The sequence below is a fragment of the Ahaetulla prasina genome, chromosome 8 (assembly GCF_028640845.1).
Source record: "Ahaetulla prasina isolate Xishuangbanna chromosome 8, ASM2864084v1, whole genome shotgun sequence".
Classification (NCBI taxonomy): Eukaryota; Metazoa; Chordata; class Lepidosauria; order Squamata; family Colubridae; genus Ahaetulla; species Ahaetulla prasina.
The window spans coordinates 94202785-94221175 of record NC_080546.1 but is presented as its reverse complement, the minus strand read 5'-3'; the positions used below and the strand labels follow the sequence as shown (position 1 = coordinate 94221175).

General features: G+C 49.8%; 1 protein-coding gene across 2 annotated transcripts; it reads left to right on the top strand.

Moving 5' to 3' along the window:
• The first annotated feature begins 387 nt into the window (after positions 1-387).
• Positions 388-18248, top strand: LOC131203408 (solute carrier family 2, facilitated glucose transporter member 3-like). 2 transcript variants are annotated; one of them, XM_058193587.1, is made up of 10 exons: positions 388-559; positions 4059-4154; positions 7646-7806; positions 8522-8762; positions 9049-9211; positions 9842-10029; positions 10422-10526; positions 11002-11103; positions 11863-12066; positions 12604-18248. In XM_058193587.1, the coding sequence occupies exons 1-10, from the start codon at positions 527-529 to the stop codon at positions 12817-12819; spliced, it is 1509 nt and encodes a 502-aa protein (XP_058049570.1). In that variant the 5' UTR covers positions 388-526; the 3' UTR covers positions 12820-18248. The 2 variants fall into 2 exon arrangements, with proteins under 2 accessions (XP_058049570.1, XP_058049569.1); XM_058193586.1 differs by having other exon boundaries at positions 4056-4154.
• Positions 18249-18391: the final 143 nt, after the last annotated feature.

Genomic DNA, 18391 nt, shown 5'->3' with positions numbered 1-18391 from the left:
CCACAACCAGTCTGGGCCGCTTCTCCTCTCAGCTTCCGAGCCTTGGCACCTGAGGAAGGAGCTGGAGGTCGCTTCTCCGGCTTCGCAGGGGCTGCGGGGCTGGTTCACAGCCGGGTGGGGTCTGCTGAGTCCCCCCACCCGGTTCGGCTCAGGACGAGATGAGGGGGCGGGCGCTGCCTGCCGCTGCACGGAGAGGCTCTTCTGCCCAGCCGGCCGGCCCGCCGGCCGGCGCGGCGCGGCGCGGGAAGGCTGGGAGCCCCGCAGCCACCTCCGCCCGTCTCGTGGCCCAACCGCCCGCCCCGCTCTCGTCATCGGGGGGCGAGGCAGCCGCGCCTATCTCCCGACGGGCCCCCCGCCCTGCAGGATCCAGCAACTATAAAGGCGGCGGCGGCGGCGGCGGCGGCGGCGGCGGCGGCAGAAGAAGAAGAAGAAGAAGCAGCAGGCAGGCGCGTGGGCGGCATCTGGGCGGGCGTAGAGTCGGCGCATCTGCAGCAGCCCTTCCGACGGAGCGACAGACGGACGCGGGATGGAGGCGGCCGTCCCAACGGAGCAGGGCAAGGTCAGCGCTGGGGCGTCGCGTGGCGGTTGGGGCCCCCGAGGGCCTTGGCGGAAAAAGAGGCGCGGGACTTGGGCTGCCTGGTTTGGCGGGCGCAGGCTGCGGCGAAAGGCCAAGAGCGCTGGGGCCACCCGGCAGGGAAAGGGGCCGTTCGCGAGAAGGGGGGATCGGCCTCTGACCCGGGCGAAGTGGGGGTGGGCTTCAAAATCCCGCCTGGGAAGCCGGGCGGAGGGACGGGGCGTCGCTTCTCCAGATGCGTTGGGTGTAAAGTCGCCACGGCTGCAGTAGCGAGGACTCTGTCCGGACTGTCTCTGGCTACCTCAGCCGGCTGCTTTACAGGGGGTCCGTTCGGAGGAGAACCAACGTGTGTGTGAGAGAGGGGGGCAGAGGGGGGGAGAGAGATCGAAGCCCGACTAGTTTGGAGCTCCGGAAGTCTTCCGGGAACAGAGGCGGGCTGGGCTAGGGCTGCCCCCCATCCGAAGTCTTACCGAATACCCTCAGCAGGTGTCAAGGTCATCGAGGTGGAAGGGAACAACCCCTCTTCCAAGGGGAGCAAGATCCACCCAACCCCATGCATGTCTTTGTAAATGCCAGCACCTGCGAAGGGAAAAGGAGGGCGTGAACAGCTCTCTTGCAAATTTCCTGCCATTTTGCTGCCTCTTCCCTCCCCCCATCTGTACATTGTGGCTGCAAAGGATACTGGCCTGCAACAGGACCCACCCTCAGTTGGGGGTGGCAGGCAGAAGGGTTGCAACAGGGTTTTTTCTGCTAGGAAATGGCTTCCAGTGCAAGAAAACCAGAAGCGAAGGAGGGAGCATCAAGCACCTGCCCTTCAGACCGCCACAGGATTTCAGAGACAGAAAGTCACGTAGTTTGTGGAAAGGAATTGCAGCTGGAAGCCCAGAGGGGCCAAGCACCACAGCTCAAAGCCTGGGTAGTCCCGTAGCTGAAAGGCTGGTCTGCAAAGCCATCCAGCTCCCTTCACTGTCACCAAGCCATCTTTGACTCTCAGCACCTACACAGGAGTGGTCAAATGGCATCGTCCCATCTCATTGCAGTTGCCTTAAGTCCTTCGGACCTTGGAAGTGCGACATTGTTTGTAGCTCTGTAGCCAGGGGTGCTGTTGGGTGAGGCTTAGGGTGCCTTTTTAGCCCTTCACCATCAGTCTTTAGGTAACTTGCATACCAATCTTGGGCTGTTGGGTGATTGTAGAGTATTTAAGAGTGATAGCTGGGAGGGGTGCTAAGAAGCCTTAGCTGAACATTTGTTGGAGGTTTAAGACACAACCTCAATCAAGAAAGTGGGCACTAAATCCCTTCCCAACATACATGTCCCTTTTAATCTATTTGTGCAACCGTGGAAGAACAGGATCTCTACCTCTTTCTGATATCTTTTAGCATCACAAAAATTAAAAAGCAAACCAGGCCAGTAAAACAGTTAAAATGCAAACAAAAATGGGGAAGAGATAGCAAACTGAACAAAACTTAACTGGGAGCAAAGAGTCCTCTGTGGACCAGGAGACGACTTGGGATCACCCACAAGTGCTCCAGACAGTGGCTCCTAAAGAGGAAACAGCAATCTGCAGTGAATTTGAAACTCTGGGAGATGAGGAAAGAGGTGGCTTGCTCAATTTGCTGCCTTCAAAAGGGCACTGGATTTGTAACATCCTTTTCTAATCACTTTTGGAAATTGCTTGGTATTTTTAGTTTTTGATTTTAGATTTTGGGACCATTCAGAAACAAGTTCTTACAATACTAGCTCAATTTCTTTCAATCTTTAGTGAAATAAGTTTTAAATACAAGTTTAAAGATATTTTTTGTGGAATAAAGAGCAAAAGGGTCATTAAAAAGTTGCAAATTTTAGAAAGTTGCAAATTGATTAAATAGTCCAGATATATTTGAAAAAATTTGAAATTAATTATATGATTACTTTTTGTGGAAAAATGCTGTTATAAATTCTTTTAAAAAAAAGATAGAATGGGACCAGAGGGAACCAGAAAGAACTAAAGAGTACAATTAAAGGAGAGCAATACTTAACTCTGACTTAATATAGAATGGAGCAGAAAACTTTAACATTGGACATACTGAAAGATGCTTTTGAACAGTGGACCCGGAAGCTAACTTCAAAAGAGGCTGCCATTATAGGCTATCTTTAAAAGATGTCATGCAAGAGGCCCAGGTTTTACCAAACAAGACTGACCTGAAGTGGACTTTAAAATGACATGAGATTTCCATATGATTCTTATATGGAAAAATCCTACACTGGATACATAAATGAAACCAGTTGATGTCTCAATACTTAAAAGGTATATATAAACTGAGTGACCAGTATAATTATTTTACACTGGATTTACAAAACAGACTTGTTAAAATTTTGAAGACTTTTGAGAGAAGGACCAAAGAAAAAATGAAGTCAAGCTCTAAAACATCATCTGAAGGGATTAAAGATTAAGATTGTTAAAAAGAAGGAATTTAAAGTTGGTTTATTTGATCAAGGTTAAAGTAGATACATTTTTTACTCTGGTAACTTAAAAAATGAGGAAAAGAAGGCATCGTCTGGTATATTTTAACAAAAGGTGAAAAGTTACTTATAATTCTTTATACTTTTTTGAATTGAAGGAGGAAATGGTTTATTTTTATCTATATTTTTAATAATTCTATTTTATTTTTAATTATTGCACTTTTTAAAATTATGTTTCTTTCAGTTTCTATTCATTTTATATTTTTAATTGTAATAGTTAATAAAATTATTACATACACTCCCTAATTTTGGAAGTGCAAGGTAATAGTTACCTATTGCAGAAACCCAATTTTCTTTTCATTGGTAGCTTGAAATCTGGGCCTCCCACATCTCTTGGCTCCCTCTGGCCCAAAAGGGATCCAGGAGTCAGGCAAGGCTGGGGGATGCTTGTGGTGGGGGTGGGTGGGGAGGAATTGGATCTAATGATTTCCCACCTGCCTTTTCATTTTCCTTGTTGCTATGGGAACGTGGACTCTTGGGATAAGGAGTGGGGTGTTTTGGGGATGAGATAGCGTAAGGGGCTTTACCTTAGGATTTGGTTGTGGGGTCCAACCTGGGGAAAGGGCCTTGGCGCTTTGGGCATCTGTAAATGTTTGGCAAGAGGCAGAGAGTGAAGCTGGCCTGAAGCCTTTTAGCCACCCTCAGAATAAGATGTTGCCCCAAAGCTGCACTGAATGGGGTCTGGGGGTTTAGGCCAGGAGCCAGGGGACCCAGCCTGAGGCAGGAAGCCAACTGGGCGGCCCCAGGCTGCTCCCCCACTCCAGCCCTAGGAAGAAGCAGGCAAGGCAGACCCTCTGAAGTCTGAAGCCAAGGAAAGTGTAGGGACGGTCAAGGCAGTTGCCAGGGGTTCCGGCTGGCTCCCCACACCTCCAATGAATGGTGAACAAATGGGCTTTCCCTTTTTAAGAATCCTTTTTAAGAACTGCGATGCTGTTTGCCTTTGGGGGAAATGCGAACTGTAACCGTGCTGTCTTTTCAGAAGAAGATAACCTGTTCGCTTCTCGCTGCTGTGTCTGTGGCAGCGATCGGATCCCTCCAGTTTGGGTACAACACTGGAGTCATCAATGCTCCTGAGGAGGTAAGAGGGGAGACGAGGCTTTGGGTGGGGTTGGGGGCTTTCCAGTGGGTTTTCTGCTCTCAGAGAATTTGCTCTAGCAGCAAAGATGGGGAGGAATTGGGGCAGAGCCAGAGAAGGAGGGGGACCGTCCTGGAATTGGTCAGGGTCCCATTGATGGGAACTCGGTGGCATCTGAGATTAAGGAGAGGGAAGAGAACCTCTAGTTTTGCAAGAGAGTGTAGAGCTCCTCACTGCTGTGTTGTTTTTCGGAAAAGGTGACACGGAGCCTCTCGTGCTTTCGTGGAAGCAGAGGGAGCCTCTCCTGGGGAAAGAGAATTGAGGCTAGATGCTGCCCTTCCTCAGTCCATCGAGGCCGGCTCAGAGGTGGAGATGGGGGCAGGAGGGAGGCTGGTCCGGCATTTCCCTTCCCAGCCCTGAAAGCCAAGCTGACTCAACTTCTGGGCTGAGTAACAGGCCAGGCCGCCTGAATGGCTGAATGGCTGAATGGCTGAATGGCTGAATGGCTGAGCTCAGAGGGAGAGAATCCTCTCCCATGGGGCCTTTCTGAGGAAGGGTCGACCTTTCAGGCACCTGCCGCCCACCCAGTGCAGGCCCTGCTGTGGCCAATGGCCTGGATGCAGTTGCCTGACTCTGGCAGCTGTTTCTCAACAGCTGGGCTCCCCTCCCTCCAGTCAGCTCGGGAAGGACCGGCCAGAGAGGGGCTTATCCCCAGGCAGCCGAGGAGGCCTTGAGACAGGGAAATGGGGTGTTGTAGCACCCCCATCTCCATCTTCTGGTTTCAGACCTCGAGATGCTCCCTTCTGCTGCTATCTGCATCTCCCGCTATAGAAGCCGCAGCAGCCTTTCCTTTTTCCATGGGGACCCGGCCTCCCTCCCACATCTCGTTGTGGGTTGTTTCTGCAGCGTGCCAGCGTGGTTGTGGGTAGAGCCAGTAGTGGGATTCAGCCATTTTGCACCACTTCGGGAGAACCGGTTGTTAATTTTCTTAGCAGTTTGGTGAACTGGTTGTTGGAAGAAATCATTCGGGCAGAGAACCGGTGGTTAAATCACTTGAATCCCACCACTGGGTAGAACCCCCCTGCAGGGCTCCTGGGGGGATCTTGGGCCAATGGGGCTGTCTCAGCTGACCCTCCCTTGGGGAGGGAGAATGTGCAGGTATTTGGGGAGGGACAGAGTGGTGATGGGAAGAACCGAGGCCAGGAGTCTCCTTCAGGTCTCCTCAGGGGCTGCTGGCCTTCTGGGTTAGGAGGGTCACTGTCTCCTTTGGAGAACTTTGCCAAGTCAGCACATTTTTGGACAACTTGCATGGTTGAGCATTTTTAATTAGGGTCACTAGCTCCACTTTTTTTGTAAATAACCCCCTTTATTCAGGATCTAAATGAAGGAAAAATTTGAGAAGGATCCATCCCCAAAGGAGATGGATCAGCAGCTTAAGTGGGGAATGGAGAAGATCTTGGGATCTTCACCTTCAGCTGAGATTAAATTGATCTCTGGGATTCTAGGTCTTTGGAAAGACCCCGTTAGCCCTGTGAGGTAGCCCAGACAAGAAACACAGCCAGGAGTCCTACGTAGTTCTATTTTTATGGTAAGGTTCCATTAACAGAACCTCACAAGGCTGAAAATATTCGTCTCTTTTAAACCTCTCCTTTAAACCTCTGGCCAGCTAGGGGGCTCTGTGGGCCGAGGCATCTTGGCAAACCATTGTCCCATCTCTGGCTCTCCCTCTTGTCTCCCAAGGACATTCCCAGAAAGGACGACACCACCCCAGCTCTTTGCCACCCAGGTGGGCTGGACGTCCATGCCCAGCGTGGCCAGGCAGGGACAGCTGTGAAACATCCTTGGCTGGAGGGTCTGTGGAGGCGGCAGGGGAGGAGAGGAGCAGGAGAGGAATTTGCTGAGTCACAGAAGGCTGGAAGGACCAAGGACAAGCGTCAGGGAGGCTTAATCTCTCCAGCTCCTTCATCCTGCCAGCCTTTTCAGCTATCATCTTTTGCACTCTGTGGCCAAAATATGGGAAGGAAAATGACTCGGGGAATTCCAAGATAATTTGTCTCTGAATTAGGCCTCTTAATGAAAACGACAAGAATTGAGGAGGAAATGCGTGGGTCTCACTCCTCGTAAGGATGACTCATGTGTCGCATCCGACATCTATGCTCACTGGAGGCGGGGGTGGGGGTGGGGGGCGAGACAGGATAACGGCTAGACGGGCTCCTCTCCTTCCCTGGCTCACCCGCCGGTCTCTGGGCTGGTCTCCTGCTGCCCCCTGGTGTCCACACAGAGGATCCCTTACTCGGCTGTCCTCTGCAGCTCAGACTCGTGTGTCTGTGTGTGCACTACCCTGAAACCAGCTGCTGGATCTAGGCCAGGGTGGGAAGGGAACTTCTCGTGGCCGCAGAGGGACTTTCCCCCATTTTAACAAAGCCCCAATTCCCTTTTTAGGAAGAAAGCCTTTTACATCCCTGTTAACAATTTAACACTGTGGGTACATTTAAAGAGTTACAATTAATAAAACATAACTTTTTAGATCTACCAGCCCATGTTTCATGGAATAAACCTGGTGGGTATCGGAGAAGCATTTGATATTCCTGTGATGTTGGATGAAATACAAGCACACTTGTAACATGAGAGCGTAAGCAGTTTTTCATGATGATTGAGAAAAAACTGATTTGTATGAACATTGAAGTTACCCAGCCAGGATCTACTTAAGTAATGTCCTGATTTTTCACATCTTGGATGCCTTTATTGTTGTCTTCTGCTTGCACATATTCATTTAATCCTTGGAACTCTAAAGTCTGATTATCTTTTCTTTTATACCAGTTCTTCTCCAAAAATGATCATTTTGGAGGTTTTCCTCAAAGCTGCAGAAAGTATGACTCTGATTTTGTTGTTTTTATTGTTCAGTTTATCCAAAATGAGAATCCATTAATATAATGGAATGAAGAGCACAAAGGGCTTCTTGAAAAAGTGATTCTGCTGGATATTTTGAGAGATAATTTGGTCCCAACTTAGCCATAAAATATCCCAAGTGCACCATTTCAGTCCAAGGACATTTATATTGGCAAGGAATGTTGCTATTCAAGTAGATACTACGAAGGACTTGCCTCCTTCTCTGTGCCACCACCGTTTGCCCCTGATGTCGCATTGATCTTTGGAAGAGGAGTATTGTGAACGTTGGATGGCCAGCAGCCAATCACCCTCTGGGTGAAGTTGGGTGAATACAACCGCAGGCCTAATAATGGGCTTGCTTTTCTGGAAGGCCACACCTTCAGGAGGTTAGCAGGAGGACCCTTGGCTTGGGCAGGAGCTCCTCCTCTGCAGGGATCTTTTTGACATCTTCCTTGATCAGGGGAGATTGTGAGATCTCCTGGATTGGTTGTTTTCCTCCTTTCCTGGCCGTCCTTGTGATTTGACAGTGCGCGTTCTCAACTTCCCCACATTTTGCTCTCTCCTTCTGGTTCAGAAACTCTGAGCTTCCATTTCTGTCCTTGCAGATCATCAAGGGCTTTTTCAATGACACATCACTGAAGCGGACGGGAGACTACATCTCAGAGGGACTCCTGACCGCTCTGTGGTCCCTTTCAGTGGCCATTTTCTCAGTCGGAGGCATGATTGGCTCTTTCTCTGTCGGGTTTCTTGTCAACCGATTTGGCAGGTAGGTGAAGAATGGCATAGGAGGGGCGTGAGAGAGGAAGCGGGTGAGGGCCCCCAGTCCAAAAGGGGCCTTGAGATTAAGCTACTGGGGGTTGAGCGCAGGGGTGAAATCCAGCAGGTTCTGACAGGTTCTGGAGAACCGGTAGCAGAAATTTTGAGCAGTTGGGAGAACCAGCAAATACCACCTCTGGCTGGCCCCAGAGTGGGGTGGGAATGGAGATTTTGCAATATCCTTCCCCCAGGAATGGGGAGGGAATGGGGATTTTGCAGTATCCTTCCCCTGGAGTGGGGTGGGAATGGAGATTTTGCAGTATTCTTCCCCTGCCACATCCACCAAGCCACACCATGCCCACCAAGCCACCCCCACAGACTCAGTAGTAAAAAAAAATTGAATTCCACCACTGGTTGAGTCCCGCCACAAGGGAAGTGCCTGTGGTCGCTCCCTCCAAGGGCCGTCTCTACAAGACCAGGACTTTAAGCTCCAGGCGCCAATGCCAAGAGTCTCCGGTGGGTGCCTCCTTGCCATGAACGGCAGAGCATGGCTGTCCCAGACATTGGATGAGGGTGAAGCCCTGAGAAGCAGCTGCTGCCTGAATTCGAATGCTGTGCTGGAGCCCCAGAGATCTCTTTCTCTCTCTTCTCTGCCCTTCTCTTCAGTTCTTCCTTCAGTTTTCTCTCTCTCACACACACACACATTTCCCCCCCTTCTTCTGCAGGAGAAATTCCATGCTGCTGGTGAACGTTCTGGCCATCATGGCTGGCATCTTGATGGGCTTCTGCAAGCTGGCCGGGGCAGTGGAGATGTTGATCATCGGGCGGTTCATCGTCGGGGTCTTTTGTGGCTTTTGCACTGGCTTGGTGCCCATGTACATCAGTGAAGTCTCCCCAACTGCCTTGCGGGGGGCTTTTGGCACCCTGAACCAGCTGGGCATCGTGGTGGGCATCCTGGTGGCCCAGGTGAGCTAGCCCTCATCAGGCAGGCGGGCGGGCGGGCGGATCACGGCCTTTGCCTTTCAGGGGGAGGAGAGAATTCCTCAGCTGAATCAGGACCATGGGATCTGGGGCAAGGGAAGAGACTTCCCCACGGACCTTCTGGGTCTGGCTAAGGACCCCTTGAGCATCAGCAGCCCTAAGAAAGACGTTCCCCAGAGGAAATCCTGCCCGGCTGGCTCCCTCCTCACATTTCGGTCTTTGGGGACGGGGCCTGACCTTCGGCCTTCTCTTTTCTCGCCCCCCTCTGCAGATCTTTGGCCTGGATGTCATCCTGGGGACAGAAGAACTCTGGCCGGTCTTGCTGGGGTTCACCATCCTCCCAGCCCTCCTGCAGCTGGTGACCCTCCCCTTCTGTCCCGAGAGCCCCCGTTTCCTGCTGATCAACAAGATGGAGGAAGAGAAGGCCATCAGAGGTACTCCTTGTGCAGCCGCCCTGCAGAGCAGCGCAGAGGCACGCCTGTTTTAGCAAAACCTTTTGCCAGGCAGGTGCTAATCCCAAAAGCAAAAGGTTCAGTAAAAATGAAGACTTTGGTAAAACAATACCCGCTAAGAAGAGGGTTCCTGGGAAGGGCACAGCAGACTTCAAAACCCGGCTGTCCTTTCCTCTTTGTTGAGAGAAGGGCAACTGAGTCTTCACAGCCGCTCCGTCCAGATCTCGGATGGCTCCTGACAGGAGGGCTCTCTGTGGTTTCCAAAGGTGGATCTCCGCCTTCCTTGCTCCCCTCTTCTGAACCGGCAGACACAATCCTTTGTTTGTTCTGCGGATCAGGTTTTGGCACGCTGGAACGTTGCACAGCACAAAAGTCCATGTGTGTGCAGAAGCCTCTCCTTCCCAGCCAAGGAAGATGGACTATTAGCCGTCAGTCATCTCCAGGGCTGGTGAAGGGGCCTTCTGTTTTTCTCTTTGCTGCCTTACCTGGGCAGCATGAGTAGCTCTGTCAAGAAGAATCCTTTCGAGAAATAAATTGGGCACAAAACCGATTGGAGCTGTCCAAAGTCAGGCGGCCACATGTCTGACTCGGCCCGTGTCCTTCTCCCCTCAGTGCTCCAGAGCCTGCGTGGCGTCCAGGATGTGTCCAGCGACATCCAGGAGATGAAAGAGGAGAGCGCCAAGATGTCCCAGGAGAAGAAAGTCACCATCCCAGAACTCTTCCGCTCCCCGAGTTACCGCCAGGCCATCCTCATCGCCATTGCCTTGCAACTCTCGCAGCAACTCTCGGGCATTAACGCGGTGGGTCCCCGAGGGCCGGTCGTCTCCTTGTGGGGACAGAGGGAAGCCACGTCTCTGGCGGGAGACCGGAGGAGCTGGGTCCACGTGAAGGCAGGAGAGCAGCCATAAGAGAGGCACCCAAAAGGCCAGGATGCCCGTTGCAACCATTCATTTGAAGCCACCCCTCTGCTGCATGGATCAAAAGGGGCAGGGGGTTAGTGGCGCAGTGAGATTGTGGGTTTTGGGATCTTCCTGTGGTGCCCCTGGGACTTTTGTTTGGCTTCGTGTTTCTGGTTTCAAAGGTGCAAGAGAGTTCTCCCTTCCTCACCTGTCCTCCTAGCAGGTGCCATGCTCAGAGCTCAAATTGTCCTTCCTGTTCTAAGGGCTGCCGTCCGCTCTCCTCCTGCTTCTAGGTGTTCTACTATTCCACTGGGATCTTCAAAGATGCCGGAGTGAAGCAGCCAGTTTACGCCACCATCGGGGCCGGCGTGGTCAATACCGTCTTTACTGTAGTGTCGGTACGTGGTGACAGAGGATGGGATCACCCTGCACTTGGGAGGGGGGGACTCTGAGGTGAAAGACCCTCCTGGAAATCTGGAGGGACTTGCAGGAGAAAACATCAGGGGCAGTTTTGGGGGTTGGTGGAGAGCCAGGATGTAAAAAGAAAAATGGGGGTTAAATCACTCAAGTGTGACAGACATGTTGACTTGGGATGGGCTCAAGGATGGATATTCCACATTCTGGTGCCTATCAGATGAGCACTGAAGGCGCTTATGTGTGTTGCCTTTAAAATGTGGTACCACTTTGGACCTGTCTGTTGAGAGGGGATTCCAGAGGGTGCAGTAAAATAAGTCAAGGACGGCGGTCACAGCAACAGGATCCAACTGACCATTTCATGGGGAGTTCTTTGAACATTCTCTGGCATCTTTCCCTACGGTGGCAGAGAGTTCCGCTGCTCACTGCAATCCTATGTGTCCTCTTCCCATTCTGCAGCTCTTCCTTGTGGAGCGGGCGGGACGTCGGACCCTCCACCTGGTTGGCTTAGGGGGCATGGCTGTCTGCGCGACCATCATGACCGTGTCCTTGGCACTGAAGGTAGGCAGCAGCCTTTTTGGTTCGTGGTAGCCCCCTCCCAATTTGGACTGAAGTTACACATCTGAAGAAACAGAATGGCAGTTTCACGTCTGGCTTGCATCTGTTAGGGGGTCCCCCCACTGCCATGCATAAAACTACTCGTGAAGTTTCCTCGCAGTTGCAGGTGGTACAATCTAGCCCAGAAATAAGATAATCAAGGCCATTTTGCACAGCTGCCTTTTAGAGATAAGAGATTCCCTTCTACATGGTTCATAGAAGAACAGAAAGTCCTTGAGATGTCTTCCTCCCAAGCGGTTTAGGAGTGCAGGAATCAAAATCAAGGTCATGAATTATAGACACACCCGCGCGCACACTCCCATATATCCCAATGACACACCCGCACGCACGCACACTCCCATATATCCCAATCTTTGTGGCCAACTAGATTGAACCAAAACTGATGAAACACAAATCGGTATAAGTGTTTTGGAAAGATAGAAAGTGTAGAAAGTGTGAGATATTTCTCCAGGTACTTCTCCAGTGTTAGCCATCTCTTTGACTAAAATATTTTGCTGGCCAAACAAGGCCAGAAATAAGAATGAACCATGGGAGCTGCTCATCTCCAAAGGAATCTGGAGTTGTTCAGTCTCTGCTTGGACCATCTGACCCAAGAAAGCTTCCTGGTTGATTGATTCCCAGGTGAACAGATGCTAAAAGTTGGGGTCAACCGATGCCTCCCTGGGATTATAAGAGCTTCACTCTACATTTCTGTTTTTGCAGAACATCCTGACTTGGATCAGCTACGTCAGTATTTTTGGCACTTTTGCCTTTGTGGCTCTCTTTGAAATTGGACCTGGACCGATCCCGTGGTTCATTGTGTCTGAACTCTTCAGCCAGGGCCCTCGTCCTGCAGCCGTGGCAGTGGCTGGTTTCTGCAACTGGGCCTCCAACTTCTTGGTGGGCATGCTCTTTCCCTATGCAGAGGTAAGGACTCCACGTTGGACCTTCTTTGTTGATCTTGCCATCAAAAACGTCTCCACAGGTGGGAAATAGGAGAAGGAAAGGGCAAGGAAAGGGCAAGGAAAGGAGGCACGAACTGCCGGTTGCTGTTGTCAGAACGGCTGTTGTGAGGGAGAAGTGGAAGAGTGGGCTCCCCTGCGATTCATGGCTCAGTTGAAGCCCCGTAGAAGAGGGGTTGCATAAATATTAACTTGAGCAAAGTTCTTGCTTCTGCCCCTCGTGAAGAACCAAGCCATAGAAGGTCCTTATCCTTGAGACTCCTGCTCCTGGAATGACCTTTGGTGACCCTGAGAATGAGGTGTTTCTTCTTATGGCATGCCATCAATCTAGTCTGGCCGTGTCATAGGGTATGATAGGTTTCAGTTTGGTGGTGGGAAATGGGCTGTTGAATAAAGGACTAGACTGGGCCCCAAGTCTTTTTCCTTGCAGACCAGAGCTACTGTAGGTTTGAACTTCCGTGGTCTTAGAACAAAGATAACATTTTCCTTATCTTCCTTGCAGAAATTATGTGGCCCTTACGTTTTCTTGATCTTCGTAGCTTTCCTTCTTTTCTTCTTCTTCTTCACCATCTTCAAAGTCCCCGAGACAAAAGGCAGGACTTTTGAAGACATCTCCAGTGAGTTTGAGAGGCAAACCGTGAATGGGCTTGCTCCAGCAACTGGCAACAAGACCGCCGTGGTGGAATTAACTAGCATTCAGCCTAAGGAAGATGTCTAACCCCACCCCCATCCTGGCTTGTCTCTGAAAGGAGCGCTCCCTTTGTACCCGTTGCCGTTTCTTCATGTCCCCTGTGACTTCTGGTTCTTGCCATGGCTTCAGTGCTCCACTAGGACAAGAAGAAGGCGGCCGTTTGTCCTGCCTTCCTTCTTCCTGCCACGTACCTCTGGAGGACTGAGGAATGGCTCCGAGCTCCTGGAATGCTTGTTATGTTATATGGAGGCTAAACCGTTTTTGTGGTTGGTCGTTCATGTCTTTGAGGCCAGTTCCTTGTCTGTCCGTCAGTTAACCATCCCTTCCTACCGATGTTTTGCAGTGTTTTCTACAGGGTGAAGTGCAGCTCACTGGAATTTACTTTAACAAGGGCAAGAGACATTTTGCTCCACTTTTGTCAAATGGGGGATTTCTTCTATGTTTGGGAAATTAAGATCAGAACTACTTTTTTATTTACTAGACTTAATTTATTCCTTGTATCACTTTGCTTGGAAATATTTATTTTTATGCAACACTCCTCTGAGTATAAGGACAAGAAAGAAGCATAAGTTGACTTTTTTCTTTAAAAACAAAAAACAAAACAAAAACCAAAAAAACCCAGTGATGGTTGGTGGGATCCCAAAGAGACCAGGGTTGGGTGATGAGCGTGGAGAGCGCCAGGGGACCCCCCACCACCACTTATCATGCTGAAAAGCATCCCCTTGTGGTTGCTTGAAGGGGGGGCGGAAGTTAAAGGCATCACGTGGGGAACACAAGCGGAGCCAGTCTGCTTGGGACCTGCTCTTCTCCCTGGGGAGAACCCAAGGATGGGGAGGGGAGCCTTGGGGTTTGCGCCCCTTCCATAAAAGCCTCCTTCAGCTGGGCATGGGTGCCAGGGAGTCAGCTGGCTCTCTGCCCAGGAGGACTTGCCTGGGGGTATCGAGGGGGCTCCTGGGTGGGGCCTGAGGCATGGAAGAGGCCATGGCTGGGCTACCTTCTGGGACCTCGGAGGGCATCTTAAAGGGGCAAAGTTTTAATGGCACAGCTGCAGCTGCCATTTTGACTTCTTTGCCCCCCCCCCCGACATCCCTGGAGTAGTCATTTGTCTTATAAAGAAGGCAATACAGAGTATTTTTAATTCCCCAGATGTTTTTGACCAACCAATTCTGGTGACTGATTTAATTTCCTCCTTTATGATATGATTACATAAAAAAAAATCAGATGTTATTTGCTTAAATGTATTTTTGCAATGTTTTGTTGTTAGATGACTCAAAAGTGAAATTTTGAGGATGAAGAATAGGCAGCTAAGACTCAGATGAAGGAATTTAAGAGACCAAAGCTACTAAATAAAAGAAGAAAACTATAGTTTTCCCCCTGATCTATTTATTTATTGGAAAGAATGTAAATAGTTACAGTCTAGCTTTACGGTATATATTTATATAATGCAAAGAGACTTTGCTACGGGGTGAAATATAAAATTTGTTACTACTGGTTCTGTGGACGTGGCTTGGGGGGAGATAATGTGACTGGGTGGGCGTGGCCAAATTTATTTTTTTACTTTTAAAAGCTTTTTTTTACAGCCTCTTCAGCAGAAGAGCTTGTGAAAAAAATGCTTTGAAAAGATTCTGACGATCCCAGCTGAGCTGTGCGATCATCAGAGGCTTTTTTTTTTACTTTTAAAAGCATTTTTAAAATGCTTTTAAAAGTAAAAAAAACCTCTGATAATCGCGCGGTTCAGCCGGCTTATGGGGGGTGGGGAGAGGGATTTTTGCTACCGGTTCTCTGAACCACGTGCCGCCATCGCTACCGGATCGGGCGATCTGGTCCGAACCGGGAGCATTTCACCCCTGCTTTGCTGGTTGCTCTTTCTATGGCCAGGGGACAAAGTATGGACTTAGGAGCTACCGGGGTGGAGCAAACTTCCCTCGGTGGAGTGAATGGACCCTTCTTGCCCCCCACCCCCAATGACCCTGCTGGGATGCTGCTTCTCCAGGATGGTCACGGAAGTCCTGGCCAGAGAAGGGCCAGTCACCTCCAGTGGAATCTCTCTGCTTGGAGGGTTGTTGGGCAGCTGCCTGGCTGTGAGAATGAGGCTAGAGGATGCTGCGCAAAAGTTGTGATCTTCCTGGATGTGTCTGTGTGTGGTTTAATTGGAAGCTGGCAAAAGGGAGAGATGGGCAGGGGACCATGGTTTCTGGAGTGTGGCTTGGCTCCCCGTCTAAACTTGGAATAGTTTGCATTCTCAACCATCTTCCACCCTCATCTTCCTTCGAAAATCTCCATCCTCATCCCCACCCTGCCTTGTTTATCTGATTTTTAAAAAATCCTTATTTAGTCCACTGAAAGCTCTCTTCCAACAGAGACACTATGGGAATGCAAAGTATTCCACATTTGGAGTATGTAAGTTGTGTCTTCTTGTGTGGTGAAGATTTCCACGGAGTTTTATAAATGTTACCGTGAATGTGTCATTTTTTACAAAATAAAAATAAAATAAAATGAAACTTTTGGTTGGATATGGGCCTCTCTCTCTCTCTTTATTGGTCCAAATCTAACTTTCTCCCTCATTCCTACATTTGTAACAAACCTATTTTTGGGAAGGCTAAGGCTTTTTGCTGCTGGTTAAAATCTGTCCACGTCAATATGGCCCCACTCAGGGTAGGGGGCCTTCGCCAGAGCCCCCCACTCCCTGCAGCTCTCTGCCTTTCCTTCCATTAGTACCCCGAAAGGGCAGCAGATCCATCCCCTCCTTCTTTTCCCCTTGTCTGTTTCGGTTGTCTGAACAGCCCCAGCTGGCAGGATGAAGGTCAGCAAAGAGGAGAAAGAGAAGGAGGCCATTGCTCTGCATACTTTAGAAAGGAAAAGAGGACTGGGAGATTCATGGCTTCCTAACTGCCAGACTTGGCCAACACAACACAACACAGGGCCCCGGAGTTTTGTTTAGAAGCGAAGAGTCACTGGGCATTTCCCCCTCCCCCCAAACCCCATGGGAGAAAAGAGTGGGGAGAGGGCTCCGTGTTCGCATCTCTCTCTGGATCTGGGCCATCAGATGGGCGGTTTCCAGGCCCCCCTTCCCCAGATGAGACCCACCGCTCCACACCAAGGACGGACTAAGCTCCCCAACCGGGCCTGTGCCTTTTCAACAAAAGTTATCTCTCTTTCAACTGCCATTTTCCAATCATGGGAATCGAGTCTCTGTTCTGTGCATTTAATGGTATCTGCTTTCTAGATTTTTTATTTATTTATTTACATTTATATCCCGCCCTTCTCCGAAGACTCAGGGCGGCTTACAGTGTGTAAGGCAATAGTCTCATTCTATTTGTATATTTTTTACAAAGTCAACTTATTGCCCCCCCAACAATCTGGGTCCTCATTTTACCTACCTTATAAAGGATGGAAGGCTGAGTCAACCTTGGGCCTGGTGGGATTCGAGCCTGCAGTAATTGCAGGCTGCTATATTTTAATAACAGGCTATCTTACAGCCTGAGCCACCACGGAAGTTTTAATCTCCTTTTGTTTAATCAAGGGTATTCTGAGCTTCCCAGCAATGTTTATTCGGATTTTTCACCAAGTTTTTCATGAGAGCCCCGTCCCCACCTCAAAAAGCAAGGCAGAAGTTTTATTTAGGACGGTTCCTCGGGAAGTCACCTCCAGCATCCAGCGAGTTCGGTTGGGAGCCTTTGACGGGGCCTTGAAGGGAGCCAGCCAGACAAGGAGGCAGCAGAGATGGCGGGATGGTTGGGGAGGCACCACTGAAGACCCCAGCAGGAGGAGGAGCTCACAGAACCGGGAAGGAGGGTGCTGCCAACAAGCAGGATAGCACAGAAAAGGAGCCGAGTTGGAAAAGACAGCTGGGGGATGGGGGGGCTCATGGAGTGGAGAATTGAGAGGAGTCCCTGGTTCTTTGGGAATACGGGCACAATCTGGCGTCCACACAACAAGCTTAACCAGGTCGATGGAAGATCCCTTGGTCTGCATTCGCATCCCTTTTATTACATTTATTTTTATGCCTTTATTATTTTGATAACTTAAGGCAGCATCCCTCTTGCTATTTTCCTCACAACAGCCGCCCTGTGAGGTGGGTTGGGCCGAGAGAGAGCGATGACCCATGGCCACCCAGTTGGAAGGACCCTGGAAATGGGTGGGAAGCGGGGTGAAATGCTCCCGGTTGCAATGGTGATGGGTGGTTCAGAGAACCGGTAGCAAAAATCCCTGCCCACCCCCCAATTCCCAGCTGAGCCATGCGATTGTCAGAGCCTCTTTTTTTTTAACCTTTAAAAGCATTTTTTAAAAGGTAAAAAAGCTGAAGTCTGCTAAGCAAAAAATGGGGGGTGTAGGCAAAAAATGGGGTGGGTGGGGGGTTCGTTTGAGAGAGAGAGAGAGGAAGGAAGGAAGGAAGGAAGGAAGGAAGGAAGGAAGGAAGGAAGGAGGGAGGAAAAAGGAGAGGAAGGAAGGATTACAAATCTGGCACTAGATGCAGCTTCAGAGGATAATCCAGGGCTGGAAGGGACCTGGAGGTCATCTAGTCCAACCCTGCTCCAGCAGGACATTCCTAGTGAGTTTCTGTCTTTTGATCCCCCAGTCACACAGCCACGCCCACCCAGTCACATGACCCCCACCCAGCCACGCCCACAGGTTCCTTCCGTTAGGAAAGGAATTTAGATTTCCGCACTGGTGGGAAGGCAGCCGCAGGGTTGCAGCCTCCACGCCTGGGAATGCCTTCACCCTCCACCCAGCTGATCCTGCCAGATAACAGGTTCCTTGTGTGGGAGGACGGAGGGAGGCTAGGCGTCACTAGGGGCCAGCCTCTTCACCAGGCTACCGAGGGGGGGCGGGACATCTTTGGAGCTCCTTTTCCTGCCCAGAGCAACCATGACGGGAGGGGAAGACGACCCAGAGAGTGGTCAGTTACAAAGCAAGACGTTTAATGAGGATGCCCGACACGTGCATCAGAAAATTACACCTGTCAGTGTGAAATGGTGGAGGAAAAATAGGAGGACAAAGCCAGGATCGCAGAGCCAGATGACTTTTTCCATACTAGAATGCACAATTTTTTTTGTAAATAAAGAATTTCTATATAATCCCTAGAATTTAAATTTAGAATTCTTTCCACAAATGTAAACATTTCACATGTTTTAAACAAAGTACAGCTAAGATGAATTGTATTTTTGCCAATCTGGACAACGCTTCTGTTACAGTCTACTTGTGATAAAAAATAAAACGGTGTTATAACTATTTTTCATTTGTTATGGTACTTTGCGTCGTGAGAAAATTAGATTTCAAAACATTGGAGTGTAGGTTTGCTCTTATTTTATTTTTAAAAGGTGTCACACACAATCATTGGCAAGAGTGAATTTCTAACATGCTTTTCTTTGACCTTTTTCACACTGGCTTTGTTTTATTTTATTTTGCTCCTGGAGGAAGTCCCCCTCCACTTTCATCAACTCTGACTTTGTATAAAAGCCCAAAAACGTAGAGACCAAACAGCAGCCGAGTATTTTGCTTTGGTCAACGTGAGAGTTATTTCTTTCCTATCTGAGATTACTGGGTTTGGTTTTGTCTTTGCAACAAGCAACAAATAAAGCCATAACTGGAAGCGAGA

What these genes read in the sequence shown, in the direction of transcription:
- LOC131203408 (XM_058193586.1), top strand. Translation starts at nt 527, where the DNA reads ATGGAGGCGGCCGTCCCAACGGAGCAGGGCAAG. An exon ending in TCATCAATGCTCCTGAGGAG is followed by an intron (nt 4,155 to 7,645) that starts GTAAGAGGGGAG and finishes CTGTCCTTGCAG; the next exon opens with ATCATCAAGGGCTTTTTCAA. An exon ending in GGAAGAGAAGGCCATCAGAG is followed by an intron (nt 9,212 to 9,841) that starts GTACTCCTTGTG and finishes TTCTCCCCTCAG; the next exon opens with TGCTCCAGAGCCTGCGTGGC.